This window comes from Delphinus delphis, chromosome 7, assembly GCF_949987515.2.
Source record: "Delphinus delphis chromosome 7, mDelDel1.2, whole genome shotgun sequence".
NCBI lineage: Eukaryota > Metazoa > Chordata > Mammalia > Artiodactyla > Delphinidae > Delphinus > Delphinus delphis.
In genome coordinates, this window is record NC_082689.1 from 113,190,362 (window position 1) to 113,212,668 (window position 22,307).

The 22,307-nt window shown below is 37.3% G+C and overlaps 1 protein-coding gene and 1 pseudogene across 1 annotated transcript; one reads left to right on the forward strand and one right to left on the reverse strand.

Moving 5' to 3' along the window:
- Window positions 1-1,056: 1,056 nt before the first annotated feature.
- Window positions 1,057-1,418, reverse strand: LOC132428728 (DNA-directed RNA polymerases I, II, and III subunit RPABC4 pseudogene; annotated as a pseudogene).
- Window positions 1,371-22,257, forward strand: NIPA2 (NIPA magnesium transporter 2). The gene is made up of 6 exons (XM_060017032.1): window positions 1,371-1,509; window positions 6,390-6,620; window positions 8,015-8,071; window positions 15,298-15,388; window positions 16,580-16,740; window positions 20,100-22,257. The coding sequence occupies exons 2-6, from the start codon at window positions 6,482-6,484 to the stop codon at window positions 20,732-20,734; spliced, it is 1,083 nt and encodes a 360-aa protein (XP_059873015.1). The 5' UTR covers window positions 1,371-1,509; window positions 6,390-6,481; the 3' UTR covers window positions 20,735-22,257.
- Window positions 22,258-22,307: the final 50 nt, after the last annotated feature.

Sequence of the window (22,307 nt, forward strand, 5' to 3'; positions counted from 1 at the left end):
TTCTTTTCAAGCTTTTTCGAAAATGAAATGTCAGGAGTGCTGTGACAAGTTTAAAGCTGTAAATGTACTTCAGTTAGTATAATTTTTAAAGTTAGCTAACTTTGGTGATTGATGATAAGTCATTTTGCAAAGCGAAATTTTTTTGGGTTTTTTTTTTTTTTTTTTTTTTTTGGCCATGCTGTGTGGCTTGTGGGGTCTTTCCCCTGCCAGGTATTGAACACAGGGCCATGGCAGGGAGAGCACCAAGTCCTAACCACTGGACCACCAGGGAACTTTGTTTTGGAACTCTAACTCCCAAGACAAATCTTAATTTAGGCCTTTTGTATAGGTGTTAGAATGCTAGTCCATGTTTTCCTGTTCCTTAAATTATGTGTTCTCCACGTTTTAGAAGGAGGTAGACCAATTTCATAATTATTTTCTTTGAGCTATATTAATTTCATTTTTGACATAATTGCATTTAATGGAAGTTAACAGTATAAGTATTCATAGATATTGGTGAAATCAGTAGTGAAAATTAAGTGTGTTAAAGTTTAGAAAGAACAAGCTGAAAATTCTAAGAGTCTGAGTGTGTTTAAAATTTGAATAGTTTATTTTCAGAATTCTCCCTTAGCTGTGGAATTCTTAAGGACAGGAACTTCTGGTCATCTTTATAACTCCAATGCCTGGCACATCGTAGCTACTCAGTGTATGTTTCTTGAACAGATGGCCACATATAAATAAACAGTAACAGCCAGGGGTAGGGGATTGGGACCTTCCACCTGAGTCCCTTTAAGAGGTAACATGGGCAGGTTACCACCTGGAGCTCGTCATATCTGGTTTGGGAACCTAGAGGAAGTGAAACTTAGCAAGTTTTCTTTTTTAGCTGTCTTTAAACCTGGCCCTGCCTCATAGCTAATCCTTAAGAAATAAAAAATAATCTCTGTTTCAGGCTCTCTTGGCTATGATTGACCTTCAGTTACACAGAGTAGGAATAGAACATTACCAGGTCAGCGAATAGTGAAGCAACTATTCCTTTCAGGACATTCACACTGATGTCCTATTTTCTTTCCTTTTTTTTTTTTAATTGAACAAAAAGTAATATCTTTATATAAACTATTAATAGATCTCTAAATACAATATGGTTTTTAAAATGAAATTATGTATATATAGTTGTATTCATGAAGTACACTAATCAAAAGCTATACAACAACATTAACAGCAAATCCAAATACAAACGAAGATAGTCCTCAGAATTTCATGTTTCACCGAGCATCAAAAACCACCCATCTTTTAGTCCTTTTCTTGTGCATTATTCTGTATCCACATTCTCTGCCTCAGACTGGATCCCGTAATTTTATTTCATTTTCTGTGTGACATTCTCCACAGGTATATATCACTGGCTGCTGCTTTGGGGGTTGAACGTCCTTCTGTGTGTCCATTGTTGTCCCCACATAGTGCGGAGGAACTTCTCTGCACTTCCAAGCAGATTCCGACTTGCCGCTGTGTCCACGGACGTCCTGTTTTCAAACTGTAAGTGAAATGAGATGATTCATTTACTTAGTTTAGTGGCTGAAGGCTGCTTTATAACTTGATGGCATGTAACTTTTATGTTACTTGGCACCCTTCCCCACCCACATACACATCATTGTAGTTCAGTAAGTGAACGAACAAGCACAACAAATAACCTTAATTCTAGAAAAGCTTATAAATCATATTTGCCACTATAAATGAGTGCCTTTTGTGGAGAAACCACTACAAAGAACCAGTCATTGTCTTTAAGAAACTTAGAATTTATCTTTGAACATACAACAGTAATTAAGAAATAAATTTTATGAAGCTGTCTGTAAATAAAATGAGTGCAAAGGAGAGAAAATGCCTGTGGGCTATAGTTACTCGAGAAGTCTTTGTAGCATAGCTTGAAGTGTGACCTGGCCTGGAGTGAAGAGCAGCCTCTAAGTAGTGGAAAGGAGGATGGGAGGGCTGTAGTGTGGCTGGGCACTGATGACTTGTCTCAAGGGAGCCATGATCCTGTGTTGGGAAATGAAGTGGGCACGAGGGGTACAGCTCTCCAGAGCCACATGCATAATAAATGATTGACCCAACTGCTCAAAAAAGGCCTTCTCTCTACTTTTGTGTGTTTGAAATTTTCCACAATAAGTCAATAGCAATTAAAAAAAAGAGGGAAAAAGATTTTAAATAGCATCATGCAACTTTATGTAACAAGTGGAAAAAATTTATATGTAGACATAGTAAAGTTAAGAATAGTGAACTTTCAGTTCACTATTTGGATAAAATGAGTAAGATTGGATAAAATGAGTAAGATTACATTATAAAATGAGTAATCTTACTCATTATAAAATGAATAAGATTACATTATAAAATGAGTAAGATTACATTATAAGGTATTTGTTTAATCACCTCTTCTTCACTTTGTTGGTTGGGGGTAGGGTGCGGATTCCCTCCCTTTGACACTGGACACGTGAGAGCAGTTTATTAGACAGCAGTTTATTAGTCACTTTTACTCATCGAGGAGGAGGACACCGCATACCACACAGGGCCACACGGGGGCTGCAGAGAAAGAACCAGGGACTGTGGAGGCAGGCTTTGTAGTACAAGAGGTTGAGGGGCCCCTTGGCTCCTGCAGGAGGATGTGATTAGCTGGTTTTAATAATTCTGCAGTCTGTCAAGGCAGTGAAGCCCACTACTCAAGGATAAGCAGGAAATGTGCCTGGTCCCCATGATAAGTAGAGTTGTTTGGCTTCGGGACCTAGCCATGAAAGCAGAGTGGGGGAGGGCAGGAACTTGTGGTCAGGTCATCCCAGTTTTACCAGGTGTCAAGGCAGCACAATATATTGGGTCTTAATTTTAGACCTTACACCACTAACTCGCCTTTGGTGAAATTTAACATTAAGTGTTAGTAAATATTAGTAAATTAGTAGTTACACATTTGGCATTTGAAGGTCAGGTTTATATAATTAAAGTCTGAATTTGTATTTGTGAGGCTATCATTGTACTGGGATTGGAATTACAGATAAACCTGACTTGTTTCTGGGTATCATCCTTGCAGATAACAAAGTTCCATCTTATTGATTCCAGAACATTCAGACTATAATTTGGCTTGTTCTGTTCAGACCTTCAAAAGGGAGATTTTTGAAGATTTAAGTAGTTACTTCCTCAGTAGAACTTGTATGAATCATAATTACGAACATTGTTCCATGAACGTAACGGTTGAAGGAAGAAGTTTCATTAAAGTTAGGTGACTCTTGCTCATTAGAAGGATATACCTGCCAAGTGGGCTGACGTGTTTGGTAGCCAGGTTTCTTTACTCCCATTTTCCAGCCGTTATTACTATTATCTTTGCATGTTCACTTGTATGTGGTACTATGACTTCCCAGTATACTTTGACAACTTTTTACAGTTCTTCAGTTTATAGTCTATAAAATAGTGGTTACATTTTAGGATGCTGATATGAGTGATGCAGTGGTTTTCTGTCCACTAATGACCACTCATGAATAGCCAACTTTATTTTTTAGGACCAATTATATGATTCCAAACATGTATTGAGACATGAGACTGCCAGATAGCTGAGTACACAGGATAAAAAAAGGTGACTCGTGCAGGAGCCCAGGAGCTGGCATTCTGCTGAGGGTGACTGGGCCATAAACGTGGATAAACCAGTTGTTCACGGTGTGGTGGGAACCTGTAAGCACTTGTTTTTGTTATAATTTTTTTTTTCTTTTGGTGATAGAGCAGTTTAATTATAGATTTGAAATTTATCTTTCATTTTTGTACTTATTGATAAGAAGTAGAAGTAAAGGAATTGATTCAAACTAAGCCACCAGATTTGAAAAACTATAGCATATTTGCAGAGAGCTTCATTCCTTTGTGTTTAAGTATATTGTCAAATCTTTGGTATTCAATTACAGTAAGTACCGTTTTTAAGATGTTTTTTCATACCTGGAAGTTTAGTGTCAAAAGTTTTGTTTGTTTGTTTTGAGGTATAATTAACCTGTAATGCTATGTTAGTTCTGAGTGTACAACATAGTGATTTGATATTTCTCTATGTTACAGAAATGATCACCATAATAAGCCTAGTTACCATCTATCACCATGCAAAGACATTACATTGTTATTGACTGTATTCCCCATAGTGTACCTTTCATCCCGGTTTCATTTATTTTGTAACTGGAAGTTTGTACCCCTTAATCTCCCTAACCTATTTCTCTTATCCCCCAACCCCCTGTTATAATCTGTCGCTTGTCTGTCTCCCCATTGAAGTGTAAAAGCTATTACCATTTTATCCAGAGAGCTTATCATAATGCTTAGTGCACATAGCATATGTTCAGTAAAAGCTGTTTGAGTGGTTGGATAAGGTAATTGAGGGGCTAGGTAGATAGGAAGTTAAGTTCCTTTTATGAAAAGCCTGAGTCCCATAACCTGAAGAATGGAAACATTTGGCTAGTTAGTGAGGGTTAATGACTAAGGATCCTGACTGAGTTGCAGATTAGTTCTGGGATTCAGTTGTTAAATTGTGGGACTAAAAATCTCAGGACATACCAGAAAGTTGGACTGGCAGTTAGTTATAACCAATCATAAATCTTGCAGCTAAGTAAATGTTTTTACCTCCACTTTCTACACTTTGCTTTAGTTTGTTTGTCAGCAGAGTTCTGAGTTTTGGCTATTTGGAAAAAAAATTGCAGTCTTTGGTATGCCACTGCATCCTTTCTGGCCTTATGACTCAAGTCCTCTAGGTCCCATGGCCCTCATGTTCTCTAAAAAGTCCACCAGTACTATACATACACCCTGGCAAACATCTGTCTGTTAGAATCATCATCCTCTGCTCACAAAATAATGTGACATCTGCCTTCTCCTTACACACCCCCAAATAGGCTAAATAAGAAATAAATTACCAAATGCTTATGTCTACATAGATTTCTAAGAAGAAAATATATGAGTGAGAAAATTTTTTCTCTGTATAGATTATTCAAAAAGGACACATTTGTGAAATTGGTAAATGTATTTGCAGACTAGATTTGTATGTTTTTATGCCTGACTTTCATTCTGTAGAAGTTTTTTTTCTTTTTCTTTTTTGGTGAAACTAACTTTTAAAATATGTATTTATTTTATTTATTTATTTATTTATTTAACTTTTGGCCACACTGCACTGCATGCAGGATCTTAGTTCCCCGACCAGGGATTGAACCTGTACCCCCTGCAGTGGGAGCACAGAGTCATAACCACTGGACTGGCAGGGAAGTCCCTAGAAGGTTTTGTCTTAAAAGCAAAGTTTTGTTACTATGGACTATCCAGCTAAGACTGGAAACATTTTAAAAATATGAAACCACAGTTTATAAAATCAATTTAAATGTGGTTTTATTTTTAATTTTTTCCCCAGTTTTATTGTTATAGCTGATATGTAACACTGTATTAGTTTAAGGTGTACCAGATAATGTATATATTACAAAATGATTACCACATTAAGTTTGGTTAACATTCATTACCACACAAGAGTTACACATTTTTTTTCTTGTGATGAGAACTTTCAAGATCTACTGCCTTAGCCATGTTCGAATATACAATACGGTATTATTAACTATGTTACTGTGCTGTACATTACATCCCCATGACTTATTTATCTTGTAACTGGAAGGTTGTACCTTTTAACCACCTTCACTCCTACCCCCTACCCCCTAACTCTGGGAGCTCTCTGTTTCTATTAGTTCAGTGTTTTTTGTTTTTTGTTTTTTTTAAATTTTATTTATTTATTTATTTATTTATGGCTGTGTTGGGTCATCGTTTCTGTGCGTGGGCTTTCTCTAGTTGCGGCGAGCGGGGGCCACTCTTCATCGCGGTGCGCGGGCCTCTCACTGTCGCAGCCTCTCGTTGCGGAGCACAAGCTCCAGACGCGCAGGCTCAGTAGTTGTGGCTCACGGGCCTAGTTGCTCCGCGGCATGTGGGATCTTCCCAGATCAGGGCTCGAACCCGTGTCCCCCGCATTGGCAGGCAGATTCTCAACCACTGCGCCACCAGGGAAGCCCTAGTTCAGTTTTTGTTTTGGTTTTTTTTTGGTCACGCCGCATGGCATGTGGGATCTTAATTCCCCAACCAGGGATCAAACCCTCTCCCCCTGCAGTGGAAGTTTGGAGTCTTAACCACTGAACCGCTAGGGAAGTCCCTATGAGTTCAGTTTTTAAGTATGGTTTTATATCAAGATCCCATCTTTCGCCATAATTGGAAGAAATATAATTAGATTAGCACTAAATACAAATGGTAAATATATTGATGTTAATTAATAGTACCAATAGAAATGTTATTATTTTATGAAAAGAGAAAGAGTAAAATTTTGAATTGTATATGGTCATGCATCCTGTCATTCTGTGAAAAATCTCATTTTCTTTTGCGTCATTTAGATTTGAAGACTGCATTATCCTGCCTCCAGCACCAGCAGTTTCTCTGTTCTTGATCAATGTGATTCACAGGCATTTTTAAAGTAACAAACGAAATGAGCCAGGGCCGTGGAAAATATGACTTTTATATTGGTCTGGGATTGGCTATGAGCTCCAGCATTTTCATTGGAGGGAGTTTCATTTTGAAAAAAAAAGGCCTTCTGCGACTTGCCAGAAAAGGCTCCATGAGAGCAGGTAGGTTATTTATGCCCTATGTGACTTTGAAATGACATCAGTGTATGCTTATGTACTTGGGTTCTTTGACCGTAGAAGACCATATCTTCATTCCTAGTGACTATATTTAAAACTTTGAACTGTGCAAGAGTTGTAAATGTTTATAGAGAATCATTTTTGTAATGAGAAAAATAAAAAGTAAGAAGTCAAAATAAGTTAACTACTCGCTCTTGGAGTTATTATCAAAGTGGGAGTAGGGACCAATGCCCAATTAGCATCCAGCCTTTCCTTTAAATTTTGATATGACTGCAGAGAAGGAAATGAAGGTATGTGGATAGAATCAGAATCCTATTGAAGGCTAGGATCTTTTGTCTATGATAGTAAAAGTTTAACTTTTCCTTAGACATTTTTTCTGATGATCTCCAATTGGCAGGAAGGAAAGAGAGGGCTTCCTAAGGTTGAAGTGTACTCAGTTGCGTGAAATTCTGATGGGTGGTGTAGGTTGATCCCCAGAAATTACTGATAAGTCACGAGACCCTGGGGGATGCCCAGTGTGATTGAACCCCCCTGACTTCGTCTGGTGCATCATAACAGCTCTCAGAATTATTTTGCATTCTGGTCATGTTCTGTCATTCAGCCTCTGCCCCAGTTCTGACCTCATAGGAAAACCTGCTTTGGCAGTAAAAAATGTTACCTCCTTCTTTTCTGTGCCATCTCTATGGCCAAACCTAATTAAACTCTCTTAAAACAATGGCCTCTATTAGATTTAGTGCAGAGGGGAGAAAGTATTGGCATATGCTGCTTGAACAAGTGTATCCTCATTCCTAAGGCAGGTACTCATTGCCCATATGGATACGCTTGTCGAGGGGTTCATTCACTTTGGCTTTTTCTTTTGAACAACGGCTTAAGTACTGATTGCTTTCGGATCTTATTAGTTTAGACTGGAGGAAAGTCAAGTGAAAAGGCAGCATGAGCATCCTGGAAGCCCCACACTGTGAGCAGTGCTCAGTCTTTTTATGTCTGGTCAATATAGGACCCCTTTCTCCAAGGTTACTACCTCATAAGTGGGGCTCACCCACACCTAAGTGGCTTGTCCACTATCTGATTCATTTGAAGTTGGGCTACTTCTTATACGTTCAGTTTCTTTATTTATTGAAACTGAGTTCACAAAACAAAAGAATGAAGTATGAACTGAATATGTGTCACTCACATTCACATGATCCTCACATTCCCTTTTCTAAGATAATCATAAAAATATTATCTAAGAAATCCCGTATGTAATCATGATGAAACCTTTATTCAATGTAGTAATAATTAGCAAATGATATTTTAAAATCTGTCATTACTAATAGTTGTCATAAATTTAGTGAAGTCTGGCACTTTTCCAAAGAGGTGAAATATGTTTTCATTCACAGGTCAAGGTGGCCATGCATATCTTAAAGAATGGTTGTGGTGGGCTGGACTGCTATCAAGTATGTATAGAGGACATTTCAAGAAAATATTATAGCTGTATATTGAAATATTTACATATACTATTACAGCCTCATATTACCAGCAGTTTTAAAACTTTAAATAAATTCTGTTTTTGTAAATGAACAAAACACAAAATATGTAAAATTTAAGCCTGTAAAAGTCATTTTGCAGTTTAATAGCTTATTTAATTTGAATGAGAAGACATTTACTTGGTTAAAACATGTCTGATATATATATATGTATTTTTTTAAATTATGCTCAGTTTAAAAAGGTAATTTTGAAAGTGAAAGATCATAGAACACATCCTGTTTTTAATTCCTGTCCCTCCATTAATTTTCATTCTAAATTGGAAATGAGATATGCATTTGAGAAGACTGTCCATGCTTATTTTGATGATTACCTTTTAAAGGGTACATGGAAAAAGTGATCCTTAAGACACTAAGCCTTCAAAGTATTCAAGATTAAATTATGTAAACTTTTTTCTAAGTTTAAGGGCAGTTGAAATAAGAAAGAGACTGATTTGACTATTCATTCAGCAAATATTTCTTGATCAGTTTTTGTATGCCAGTTGTTCTAGGTGCTGGAGATATAGCAAACAGAATACACAAACAAAAAAATTCTTAACCACATGAGACTTTACATTCTACATGGACAACAAAATAAACAAGATAAAATGTGTATTAGTGATAAATGTTAACACTTGCTAGGAGTAAAGTAGGGAAGGGATGTAATAAAGTGAAGGAAGGATAGGTTTAGATTTTAGTTAGGGGGCCAGGGCAGCCCTCCCTGGAAAGATAATATTTGAGTAAAAGACATAAAGGAATTGAGGAAGCTGGCCATATGGATATTTGGGGGAAGAACATTTTAAGCAGGAGGAAGTAATAAATATGAAGGCCACGAGGCAGGACCATGCCTGGCCTTTTAAAGTGTGGTAGGCAGAATCCAAGATAGCCCACAAAGATCCTCATCCCCTGGTGGTCACATCTTTCTATGATCCCCTTTCACACTGAATTAGTGCTGACCTGGTGTGATCAAAGAATACAACGGAATTGATGATGTGACTGAGTTATCAGAGGCGTTAAGGTTTGCCTTGATGATTGTATTGGTCATTCTGAAGCCAGCTGCTGTGCTGGGGGACAGTCAGGCAGCCTGAGGAGAGGTCCCCAGGCTATAACCAGTTACTGACTTACCAGTCATGTGAGTAAGTTATCTTGGAACTGGGTCCTCCAGATTGTAGCAAGGTACAGGTTGCAGATCGTATCTTGACTGCAACCTCTTGAAAAACCCTGAGTGGGAAGTACCTACTGATCAACAGAAACTATGAGAAACCGTTAAGTCTTGACCAACAGAAAACATGGCTTTTGTTGTTTTAAGCTGCCAGTTTTGGGGGGTGCTTTGTTATACAGTACTGGATTATTAAAACCTCAGGAAACATTAAAGAGGCAAGAATAGTAAGGGAGTGGATGTGCAGGGAAGCAGTAGGGGTAAGTTTAGAGAAGTAATAAGGGCCTAGATCATGTGGGGCTTTGTAGGTTATAGAAAGGACTTTGACTTTTATGTTTGATGGGGAGTCATTGGAGGCTTGAGTGAAGAGGTAACCTGATCGGACTCAGGTTTTAATAGGAACTCTCAGGCTGCTGTGTTGAGGCACAGACTGCATAGGTGCAAAAGCAGAGAAACCAGGTGAGAAGCTATTGAAATAATTAGGTAAGAGGTTGTGATGGCATGGACCCAGAGTAATAGCAGTGAGTATGGTGAGAAGTGGTAGAATTTCTGGATGTGTTTTGAAGCTAAAACTAATAAGATTTGCTGAAAATAAGTTAAAAGTCTGGACAGGATATAAAAAACCATCCTCTTAAAAGCATTAAAGAGCTAACATGTTAGTGAAGAATTAGCTAGCCTAGATCAGGGAAAAGCATAGAGCTCAGGATAAGCTGGAGATACTTCTGCCCTAGAGGTAATCGCAGACTCCAGAGCAGGCAGTTGAAAGAGAGAACTTGTGAACTGGACTAATAAGGATCAGTTAGGTGATGCCACTTGGGGAGTCTGGGTGGTGGATATATAGCTGTCATTTATATTTTATTCTGTTTTTCTGAATATTTGAAGTGTTGCATTATTCTTTAAACTTTTGAAAAGAAAATCTTTTAAAATGGGTGGTATATTTAAATCCAGATATATCAATAACTACTGTACACGAAATGCCCCAGTTAAAAGGCAAAGATTATTCTACTGGAATTATAAAAACAAATAACAAACAAAAACAACTACATGCCTTTTACAAGGTCCACTGTAAAACATGAGATACAGAACGGCTGAAAGGGAAGGATGGGAAAACATGCCTGAAAAAAGTTGAGATTTCTGTTATTGATATTAGAAAAAGTATAATTCAAAGCAAAAAACAATACTAGAGACAGAGGACTATTTCTTAAGACAAAGGGTTCAACTCAGGAAGTTTAACAGTTCTAATTTTACTTAATAATATGGCCTTATATACAAAGCAGCAGTTGACAGAATAGCAAGGAAAAATAGACAAATCCAAAATCATACAGTGAGATTTTAATGTAACACTGAGCAGTTGATGGGGAAAGCAGAGTAAAATCTTAAGGTGATAGAAAATTTGAACAGCAGATTTAACACACTTAAGTCACTGAACTCAGCAACTTAAGATCTACATTCTTTTTAAGTGCATGGAATATTGATGCACATGGACTGTTTGCAGGACCATAAAGCCAGTCTTTAATTTTTCAAAGGATTTGATGAAGTCTTTTCACAGATCATTATATTAGAAATAGTAACAAAAAGATATCGTGAAAAACACGTGTGGAAACTTAGAAATATGCTTTATGTAACCCATAGTTCAAAGAAGTCAGAATGGAAATTAAAAAATATTTTTAAAATATGTTTAATTTAGAAAATACTTCAATATGTTGATACAAAGTACAGAATATCATAATTTGTGGAATATAACTGAAGTAATTAGAGTAAAGTTTATGGTTTCAAATAAATATAATTGAAAATGAGAAAGGTGAGGCATCTAGTTCAAGAAAATAGAAAAAGAATGGCAGAATAAACCCCAAAATGTAGAAGGAAATAAAGAGAAAAGCTGAAATTATTTAAATAGAAAACAGGGCATTAAAGCAAACATTTGGGTCTGTGATCAGGATAATGAACTTGGTAAACCTTGAAACTGATCAAGAAAAGGAGAAGGTAGAATAGCTAGGTGATGTAATTAGGGTTTTCTAGGTATTAACAGGATGTTACGAAAAATTTATTCCAGTTGATAAAAAAACGTAGACAGAATATCTTGAAAAGTAAAATTTATCAACACTCATGAGGAAATAGAAAACTGGAATATACTCCTCTAACTTAACACAGTTGAATCTATAATTTTAAAACCTATGCATATGGGACTTCCCTGGTGGTCCAGTGATAAAGAATCCGCCTTCCAAAGCAGGGGATGTGGGTTTGATCCCTGGTCAGGGAACTAAGATCCCACATGCCACAGGGCAACTAAGCCTGTGCACCTCAACTACTGAGCCTGCACGCCTCAACTAGGGAGCCTGCGTGCCACGACTATAAAACCCACATGCCACAGCTAGAGAGAAAACCTGCACGTCACAACTAGAGAGCCCACGCACCGCAATGAAAGATCCCACATGCCACAACTAAGACCAAACGCAGCCAAAAAAAATACCTTTGCATATACTAAACCTTGGGCCCAGGTGGTTTCATTGGTAAATTTTTCAGTCATTGAAAGAAGAAATAATTGTAGTCTTGAGAAATTTCCTAATAATAGAAAAAGCAGTATATATTCCTTTACTCTTCTTAAAAAGCTAGCATAATTCTAATGCCAAAAGCTGATTAGGACAGGATAAGAAAGGAAAAATCAAGTCTAGTCTCATTCACGAACATATATGTAAAAATTACAAATAAAATGGTATAGCATGAACAAGTTAGATTTATTCTGTTGATGCAAAGTTGGCATAATACTGGAAAACCAATCACTATAATTTACCATGTTAAATTGAAGGAGAAAAATTATTTCAGAAAAATTCAGCTATTCATGACTATAAAGAAACCACTTCAAATTAATAATTTAAGTGAATTTCCTTAATATGATATAGGATTTCTAAGACCAAAAAAAGCCAAAACCAAAAAAAAAAAAAAAAAAAAAATGCTAACAAAAGAAAGCCAAAACCAACAATTGCCCAGTAAACGCAAAAATGGGGAAATATTGAAGACTTAACTTTTTGGAACTGGGAACAAGCAAATAACCTCTCATCACTTTTTCAATATTTTACTGGAATTTCTAGCCAATGCAGAAAGTCAAGGGGAGAAAATAGGATTAGAAAGGAACATATAAACTGTTGTTATTTGCTGATTATATGATTGTGGGTATAAGAATTCCAAAGAACATACAGATGAGTTATAAAATTAAAATTTAGCAAGGTTGTTGGATACAAAGTTAGTATACAAAACTTAGCTGTGTTTCTATATATCAGCAACAATTAGAAAATGAAATGTTAAAATGTTACCATCAGCATATAATTTTAAGAAACAGGAATTAGTTATAAATCTAACAAAAGATGGTAAAGATTCCCACAGAGGAAATGAAAACATTACTGAGACGAATAGTAGAGGGATATGTCATTTTCATGGATTGAAAGATTCAACAATATAACAATAGTTTTGTATTTGTATTCAACAAATACAACAATAGTTGTAATTGTAAAATTGTCATTTCTCTCCATGCTCATATATGGATTAATGCTATTCCATTTGAAACTAGGTTGTTAGGTGGTACATGATAATTGATTTTAAATTATGTGTGGAAATACAGAAGTCTAAGAAAAGGAAAGATACTCTTTAAGAAGAAAAGGTGAAAGGACTTGTTCTATTGGATATCAAGACTTAATGAAGTTACACTAATTAAGTCAGGATGGTATTATAACAAGATAGATACATGAGCCAATAGAATAGGTCCATGGGCAGTATATTTATGACAGAGGTGGTATTGATATAGGGAAGGGTACTTTTCAGTAAATATTGCTGTAACAATCCATCTGGAAAAGAAAATAGGGTTCCTACTTCACTCTGTATAAAGATCAACTCCAGGTGGTTTATAAGCTTAAATGTGAAAGCAGAACACTAAAGGATTTAGAGGATAAAGAATTTTGAGACAGATTTCTTGTACAAGTTGTATGAAGCACTAACCATAAAGGAAGATATTTTAAAATTTGACATTGAAATTAAGAACTTTTTAAAAAAAATAAATTTATTTATTTATTTTTGGCTGCGTTGGGTCTTCGTTGCTGTGCGCAGGCTTTCTCTAGTTGCGGCAAGCGGGGGCTGCTCTTCATTGTGGTGCACAGGCTTCTCGTTGCGGTGGCTTCTCTTGTGGAGCACAGGCTCTAGGCGAGTGGGCTTCAGTCGTTGTGGCACGTGGGCTGAGTAGTTGGGGCGTGCGAGCTCAGTAGTCAGGGTGCATGGGCTTAGTTGCTCCATGGCATGGGGAATCTTCCTGGACCAGGGCTTTGAACCCGTGTCCCCTGCACTGGCAGGTGGATTCTTAACCACTGCGCCACCAGGGAAGCCCCAAGATCTTTTTTCTTTTCTTTTTTTTAAATAAATTTATTTTATTTTATTTTTTGGCTGTGTTTGGTTTTTGTTGCTGCGTGCAGGCTTTTCTCTGGTTGCGGTGAGCGGGGGCTACTCTTCGTTGCAGTGCGCAGGCTTCTCATCGTGGTGGCTTCTCTTGTTGCGGAGCATGGGCTCTAGGCGCGTGGGCTTCAGTAGTTGTGGTGCGTGGGCTTCAGTAGTTGTGGCACACGGGCTCTAGAGCGCAGGCTCAGTAGTTGTGGCACACGGGCTTAGTTGCTCCACGGCATGTGGGATCTTCCCAGACCAGGGCTCGAACCCGTGTCCGCTGGATTGGCAGGTGGATTCTTAACCACTGTGCCACCAGGGAAGCCCCCAAGAACTTTTTTGATTACAAGAGTTTAAGAGAATAAAAAAAAGCAGGTCATGGTATTAAAAAAAAATGCTTTTAACCAACAAAAGATTTGTGTTCAAAATATATAAAGAATTACCTAGAATCAATAAGAGAAAACAAATAGCTTAATAGACAAGAGAAAAACGTTGAACAGCTACTTCACTAAAAGATTTCACTTGGCCAATAAATATGAAAAGGGAAAATGCAAATTGAAAGCATAATAAAATTTCCCATTAACAGATTAGCCAACTTTAAAATCTGACAATACTAAATGTTGGGGAGAGTGAGAGACAAAGGATATTTGGCATAACCATTTTGAAAATAGTAGCCAAGAGTGATCATTTTATGAGATCACATGTCCCTCTCCTGCTAAAATTCCCCAGTGGCTTTTCAGCTCAGTTAAAATCCATTGTGAGACTCTCCCTGGCTTCTCTCCCCCTGGCTCGCTTTGCTGGAGCCACCCTGGCTTCCTTGCTGTTCAGACATGCCAGACATTGTCTTGAGTCAAAGTTCTGTACTTGCTCTTCTCCCTGCTTGGGATGTCTCTCCCCCTTCCCCATACCCATAGCTGCTGGTAAATCCCTCACTCCATATCAGATTGGTCAGAATTACCTATCAGAGCATCTTTGCCTGGCACCATGTCCTGCCCGTCACCAGCTCTCCATTCCTTTCCCTTGCTTTGTTTTCTTCATAGCACACTTAAATACTTGACATACGTGTTTTGTCTGTTTTCCCTCACTAAAATGTAACTCTTAGGAGGGTGGTATCTTTATTTTGTTCCCTGATGTATTTCCTGATGCTAGAACAGCATCTGGCACATAGTAGGAACCTAAGAATACCTTTTGAATATAAGAGTTGGGTTTTAAAAAAGAAAAGAGCTAGTGAAAAAGACTTGGAAGAAGTGCTTTCATATCATTTTTAGCTGATTTGTGTTTGTTGTCATAGGATGTAAATATCTATTAAAATTTTTAATTTAAAAAACACCTATATAAACATAAATTAGATGTCTTCCATTGAAATTATAGATTTGTATTGTTTCTAATGGGTTTGAACTCTATTCTAATGTTGCTAATTTACAGGAGAACCCTTGTGAATAGATGGGAGAAAATACAGAAATTACTAGATATGATTGAAATAGTATGTTAAAAAATAAATGTAAATGAAATGCAGGCATTTCCGTTTTGACTAGATATGTTCCTATCTGAGAGTTTTCTCTTGTTGTCTGTCTCCAAGTGGGAGCTGGCGAGGTGGCCAACTTTGCTGCGTATGCCTTTGCACCAGCCACCCTAGTGACTCCGTTAGGGGCACTCAGTGTCCTAGTGAGGTAAGGACCCTACTCATCACATGTAGAAACAACAGCTAGGGTTTCAGCCTTCAGCCTGTGAAGTTTTCAGTACCATCTAACCACACATGGTCTGCATAATTTATGTTTAAGCAACGTGGAGAACTTTTTATGCTGCATAGTAATTTGCTTTTGAAATGTTACCCTCTGTGTGGAGGCAAGCTATCAAGTTGTGGGAGAAGATGCTTTTATTCTTTGTCTTGCTTGTGTTCAAAGTCAGCACTAGTTCTACTTTAATTTCAGTTTTTTAAAACTCCAAGTTGCACTTGTTACAATATTTATCATTTGATACATGTATACTTTGGTAGGTGGTGGTTGGTGATGAATAGATTTCTGTACCTTCTACAGAAAATCATTGATTGGGGCATGGTTGAAGACTGGCCCAGGATCCTTGTTTGGAAGGAGCAGTACAAGACTTGTCCTGTTTCTGTTATTTTAATCATTAGCCCAAACAGCTAAGCCCATATTGAAGTCTGGATTTTGGCTACTATTCCCAAAGTTGGTTGGTTGATAGGTATTTTTATTTTTAAAGATAGTACTTTATAAATCAATGTAGTATGCAAATTATATAATTTTCAAGATACTATATATTATACATAATATATAAAGATATAAGATGTTATGTATTATATATAATAAATAAAGATATATTATGGCATGTGTCTTTTATCCTTAATTTTTGTATATTATGCCATTATTATATTTATAGGTTTATATTTTTTAAAGATTTTGATAAAACTAGTTATAAATTATTAAAACTTGATAATATAATAGGCAAATTACATAGAATTAAATGAAAATGTACAAAGGATGCATCAACCAGTAGGGATAAATTAAAGTTGAGCAAATATTAAGCATTGGTTTGGACATAGATTCTTAAATAGAATATACATTTGTACCATAGCTCTGTTAATTATAAATTTCACATTGATGTACTACAGTAGAAAGATGGTAACTATACTGGTTTAGTGTATGATGAAACAGGTGGTTCCCAGAAACTTTCGTTTTATGATTGAATTTGCATTTTCTTTACTTTGGCTGAAAGCCAGAATCTTTATAAGCTCACAGTGTTTTAGTTTGAGTTCATTAGTTTAAATTCTGAGTTGTGTTGATATTTAAAAATGAGAAAAGTAGCTGATTATTTTAATATTCTCCACCTTCTCCCCATTTTAGTGCTATTCTTTCTTCATACTTTCTAAATGAAAGACTTAACCTTCATGGAAAAATTGGATGTTTGCTAAGTATTCTGGGATCTACAGTTATGGTTATTCATGCTCCAAAAGAAGAGGAGATTGAGACTTTAAATGAAATGTCTCACAAGCTAGGAGATCCAGGTAAAAAAAAAGAAAAGCTTTATTGGTCTTACTGTATTTTACTTTTCAACATAGTTTTTATTGAATCAAAATTTTATGTGCATATGAAGAGGCCAGTTGTCCTACAAGGCTTATCAGGGAAATTGCAGTCATTTTCTTCCCCTGGCAGCCCCTCCGCCCTTGTTTCTTTTGTTCTTTAACTTGGTATCTCTAAATCAGGGGTCCCCAACCCCCAGGCCGCGGACTGGTACCAGGCCGAGGCCTGTTAGGAACTGGGCCGCCCGGTAGGAGGTGAGCAGCAAATGAGCAAAGCTTCACCTGCCCCTGCCGCCGCCCATCGCTCGCATTACTGCCTGAACCATCCCCCACCCCCACCACCAGTCTTCCACAAAACCAGCCTCTGGTGCCAAAAGGGTCGGGGCTGCTGCTCTAAATAACATGCTATATTGCTACTACCTCCTTGCCTTTAGGCATTATTATATCTATTACCAGTTGTATCTATTTAGTTTTGTTTAAATGATTTGTTTTACATTATTGTCACTACATAACTTTTATTCTCAGCTTGGACATACAGTACATTATGATTACTTTTCCCTTCCTTTCTTGTGACTTCTGATTTTCCTGAACTAATAATGATCTTATTTGCTTAGTTTTCTACAAATTTATCAGTCCATTCTGAAATTTTTCCCCTGTGATCTAATTCTACTCTCAGTAATTTCAGACATATTTGGTGTTCCTGCAGTGTCATCTCTTATGGAACTCTCTCTCTAAGAGCCTTGTTTGGCCTCAATTTAGACTGATGTCTTGAGGCCACTAGCAGAGTCAACATCCTGGGTTCCTTCACCAGCATCCTGGGGGATCCCTTTCACTTTTGCTTTTTCGTGGATCTCTTATCTCCCAAATCCTGGGTTTGCACCCTCATTTTGCTGGAGCCACTCTCGTAGGAGACAAGAGAGGCACACAAGAGAGACTTTTTGAGACCTGCATATATCAAGATGTCTTTAATCTACCATGACCTTATTATCTTCTCACTTCCAGTATTGCTGCTGAGAAATCAAACACAATTGATTTTTTTTTTTTATTTTTGGTTACCTGACCAGGGATTGAACCTGGGTCCTTGGCAGTGAAAGCGTCGAGTCCTAACCACTGGACCGCCTGGGAATTCCTGATTCTTTATCTTTTATATGAGACTGATCTTTGGAAACATGTAGGGATGTCCTCTTTGCCCTCATTGTCTGACATTTCCCAGTAATGTGCCTAGATGCGGGTTAATTTTTATCCATTGTGTTAGGTACTTGATGTATCTTTTTTAATTTAAAAAATCATGCCTTACGCTAGAAGCAATTGAAATACTTCTTTGATACTCTTCTTTTTGTGAAATTCTTCTTATTCTTCTTGTTGATTGGACCTCCTGAACTAGACCATCAATTTTCTTACATATTTTTTCCCCATTTTGCCTTTTTACTGTCTTTTGGGGAGATTTCCTCAAATCTTCCAACCCTTCTTTTGAGTTTTTAGTTCTGCTATTGTATTTTTAATTCCAAGAGCTTGGCTTTGTACTTTGATTCCTTTTTTTTTTTTTTTTTTTGGTGGCAAAAAACACATAACAAATTCACCCTCCCAACCAGTTTCCAGATGTACAGTACAGTATTGTCAGCCACATGCATGGTATGGTGCATCAGGTCCCTGGAGAGTCCTAGGTATTTTAAAGTCTTTATCCGAAAACTTTAATATTTGTGGGCCTCTTTCTATGGTCTGTTTTTTCTTTTGTTTTCAGTCATTTAGTTTTGTCTTTGGACAGTTTCAGTTGAATGCTGGCCATAGTGTATTAAAAAGTGTAAAGGCTCTAAGTGATGTTTTCTTCCTTCAGAGAGAATTTAAATTTCTTTGGGTAGGCAGATAAGAGTAAGCAGATGACCTTCAACCTGTAAGCTGGGGCTAGTTTTTTTCCATTTTGCCATTATTCTTGGTCAGAGCCCTTCTGGCTCCCAACTGATAGGCTAGGGCTCTCCAGCTTGGCGAGCTGTGGATTGCCAGTGTCTTGTCTCGGCAGCCCCAAGACAAGGCGGGCCTCTCTGCTTAGTCCTTTGGCCTCCTCACCAGGCTGTCCACTTGGCCCCTCTGACTAGGCGTGTACAGCTCTGTGCCCACAGACACCACACAGAAAATTCGCGTGCGCCTCTTCAGTTCCCTCCTTTCTGCAATCTTGGCCTGTTTTGTCCCAGCTACTTAGCCTAAAATTCTCACTTTTTCTTTTTTTTTTACCTCCTCTGCTGAAACATCCATAAGCCCCAGGTTACCACTCTCTGCTGGCCTTCGTGCCTATCCTCACTCCTGCTCTAGGTTTGGTGTTTGCCCTGAGGGAACAAGCAGAGGTGTTGGTGCAACCTCAGAGTACTTTCTCTCCAGATTTTGACTGCTTTGATTCCTCTCATATTTCATCTTTGTCTGTCTGAGGAAATTAATGGTAGTTTTTATTGATTTGGGGGGGATGGTAATTTGTCTAATTTGAAGTTTCCTTCTAGACAGAATTAGAGGAGTAAAAAGGTTAAATTTCCTCATCTTAAAATGCAGATGACAGCGTCTGTACTGCAGGGTAATTGTCAGTTGAATGAGTTAATTGGTGCAAATTGCTGAGACAAGTGCCTGGCCCATGGTGCTACACAATCATTACTATTATCATGCTGGGTTCAATTCTCCATATCCAACCTGAACCCTGACAGTTATTTTCATGTTCTCTTACTGATTTGTTTTTTTACCCCAGTGGTTGTCCCTAGATATTTTAAAAATTTACTCATCTTAGACAAATGTTGTTTAGCATCTATAAATCGTTGAGCATTCAAGGTCATCTCATGATTTCTCTCCACTAGTTTCTGATTCTGTCTTTGGAGTTAGAGCACCCCAGTGGGTGGGAAGTAGTACAATATTCTAGGATAGACAGCTGTGAATCAGCCTGATGCCATTTTCTGTAAGTTTGACCCTTTAACAACACAAGGGTTAGGAGCACCCGAGAAAACCCACTTATAGTCCATCCTCCACACCTGAGGTTCCACAGCCACAGATTCAGCCCTCAGACTGTGTAGGACTGCAGTATGTATTAGGAAAAAAATCCACATATAATTGGATCCACGCAGCTCAATCCCATGTCGATCAAGGGATATCTGTATAATTATAAGGCCTAAGAGGCTACTTTAAAAATGTTACGTGTATAATAATTTGTGAATATGAAGCATAGTTTAATCTTCCAGTGTGTACTTCTAACTAAATTTTTATGAATGTGCTTTTTTGCTGGGGCAGCAAAAGAAAGCTGATTTTTATGTTAAGACCACTTCTTTCTCCTTCCTATTGAGGACTTAAATATTTGACTTTGCCTCCTCCAGGTTTTGTGGTCTTTGCAACACTTGTGGTCATTGTGTCCTTGATATTAATCTTTGTGGTGGGACCTCGCCATGGACAGACAAACATTCTTGTGTATATCACAATCTGCTCTGTAATTGGAGCGTTTTCAGTCTCCTGTGTTAAGGGCCTGGGCATTGCTATCAAAGAGCTGTTTGCTGGAAAGCCTGTGCTGCGACATCCCCTGGCCTGGATTCTGCTGCTGAGCCTTATAGTCTGTGTGAGCACACAGATTAATTACCTGAACAGGGCCCTGGACATATTCAACACTTCCATCGTGACTCCAATATATTATGTATTCTTTACAACATCGGTTTTAACTTGCTCAGCTATTCTTTTTAAGGAGTGGCAAGATATGCCTGTTGATGATGTCATTGGTACTCTGAGTGGCTTCTTTACAATCATTGTGGGAATATTCTTATTGCATGCCTTTAAAGACGTCAACTTTAGTCTCGCAAGTCTGCCTGTGTCTTTTCGGAAAGATGAAAAAGTAATGAATGGCAGTCTCTGTAATATGTATGAAGTTCTTAATAATAATGAAGAGAGCTTAACCTGTGGAATTGAACAACACACTGCTGAAAATATCTCCCGAAGAAATGGAAATCTGACAGCTTTTTAATAAGAAAGATGTAATTAAAAGGTTAATCTATAATTGTGTTATAAAGTGAACTTGAGTATCAGAATGTGTCTGAAAAAGCATTGTTCTCAAATAATGTTCTCTAGAGACAATCTTTTTTAAGGTTTCACTAATCTGGACCAAGAAATTACTTTTCTTATATTTAAATGATGGTAGCTCACTAAAATGACCTCAGTACATGGCCACTTTCTTTTAATATTGTATTATTATAGAGGTATTTTAAATTTTCCTTCACCAAAATCTAAATGCACTAATGACAGTTTTAAGTCTATAAAAATGCTTTATTTTTTCATTGGTGATGAAACTCTGAAATGTATATTTGTCATGCCCACTCTATCAATTCTTGACCATTTTAAGGCTTTTTGATTTAAAAAAACAAAATTAACTCAATACCTTATCCTGTAATTTACCTTACCTGTAAAAATGACTCCCATTTGATGAATTATTTTAATTTTGAAATGTTAATTTAAGAGACTCCTAAGTTATTAAATGAAGGAAACTCTTTTACAACAAAAACAAAAAAGGTAGGAAATCACCACACTGAAATACTTCTCAGGCAGTGAGTTGTCACCGTGAACGTCTGATGGCCTTCCTAGATGGCACCTTGTTAATAAACCAGCGTACCCTTTGTCGGACTACAGCCTGGCTGGTTTTATTCTTCAGTTACTCAGTAATCCCTTGATGCCTGGAACCTTGATTACCATTTTTACATCAGCTCTTGTACTTTTCCATATATTTTCATAAGGAGTTATATTGTCATTTAGCTCTTCTAACAACTCTGGGAAATGAAGTCAGAAGACTAGGGTAATTTCTTAAATTTAGCTCATATTGAAATAAAAAGACAAATTGAAACGAAGTTCTTTTCTAAGTCTGAATGCTCAGAATAAACAGGATATTTGTAAAATATGGTTTCCTTGTACCACATATTTTACTTTGCTTTGTTTGGACCACTATATATTTTGGTTTTTTAAAAAATGTCCATAAAAGAAAGTTTACAGAAAACTTCAAAAATATGCAAAAAAGGTAGAGTACTATAATTAATTCTATGCAGCTTCAAAACCTGTCACTGATTGATTGGCCTCAAAAATACTGACAACTAATTTGGGTGTCTGGGTTGGGCTTGTTTCCATTCTGCTGCTCCTGCCCAAGGCCCCACAGCTTGGCCCACTGTGTAAGTAGCCACCACAGGAGCCTCACTGTTCACTGGCTTTATCAGGGCAAAGCTGACAGTTTTCAAGTTTCATGAAATAAATTCCATTTTCCCAGTATTGTATCATTGACCCTCTAAGGAGCCTTTGTAGACATTTTTTTCTAACTGCCTCTCTCCATGTAATTTTAACACCACAGATATAACTCTATATTTGTTTATGTACTGTATCTATATCTGTGCTTTGTATACAGTAGATAAAAACCAATTTTCACTCCCTTGGGTGTGATATTGCCCTCATTGAGAATGCACAGGTTATTAGTAATAAATTCTTAATTATTTAACATCTTACAGCACTTGAAATTTTTATTTGGTTATTAAGTCTTATAAAACTCAGTAGTGTAAATT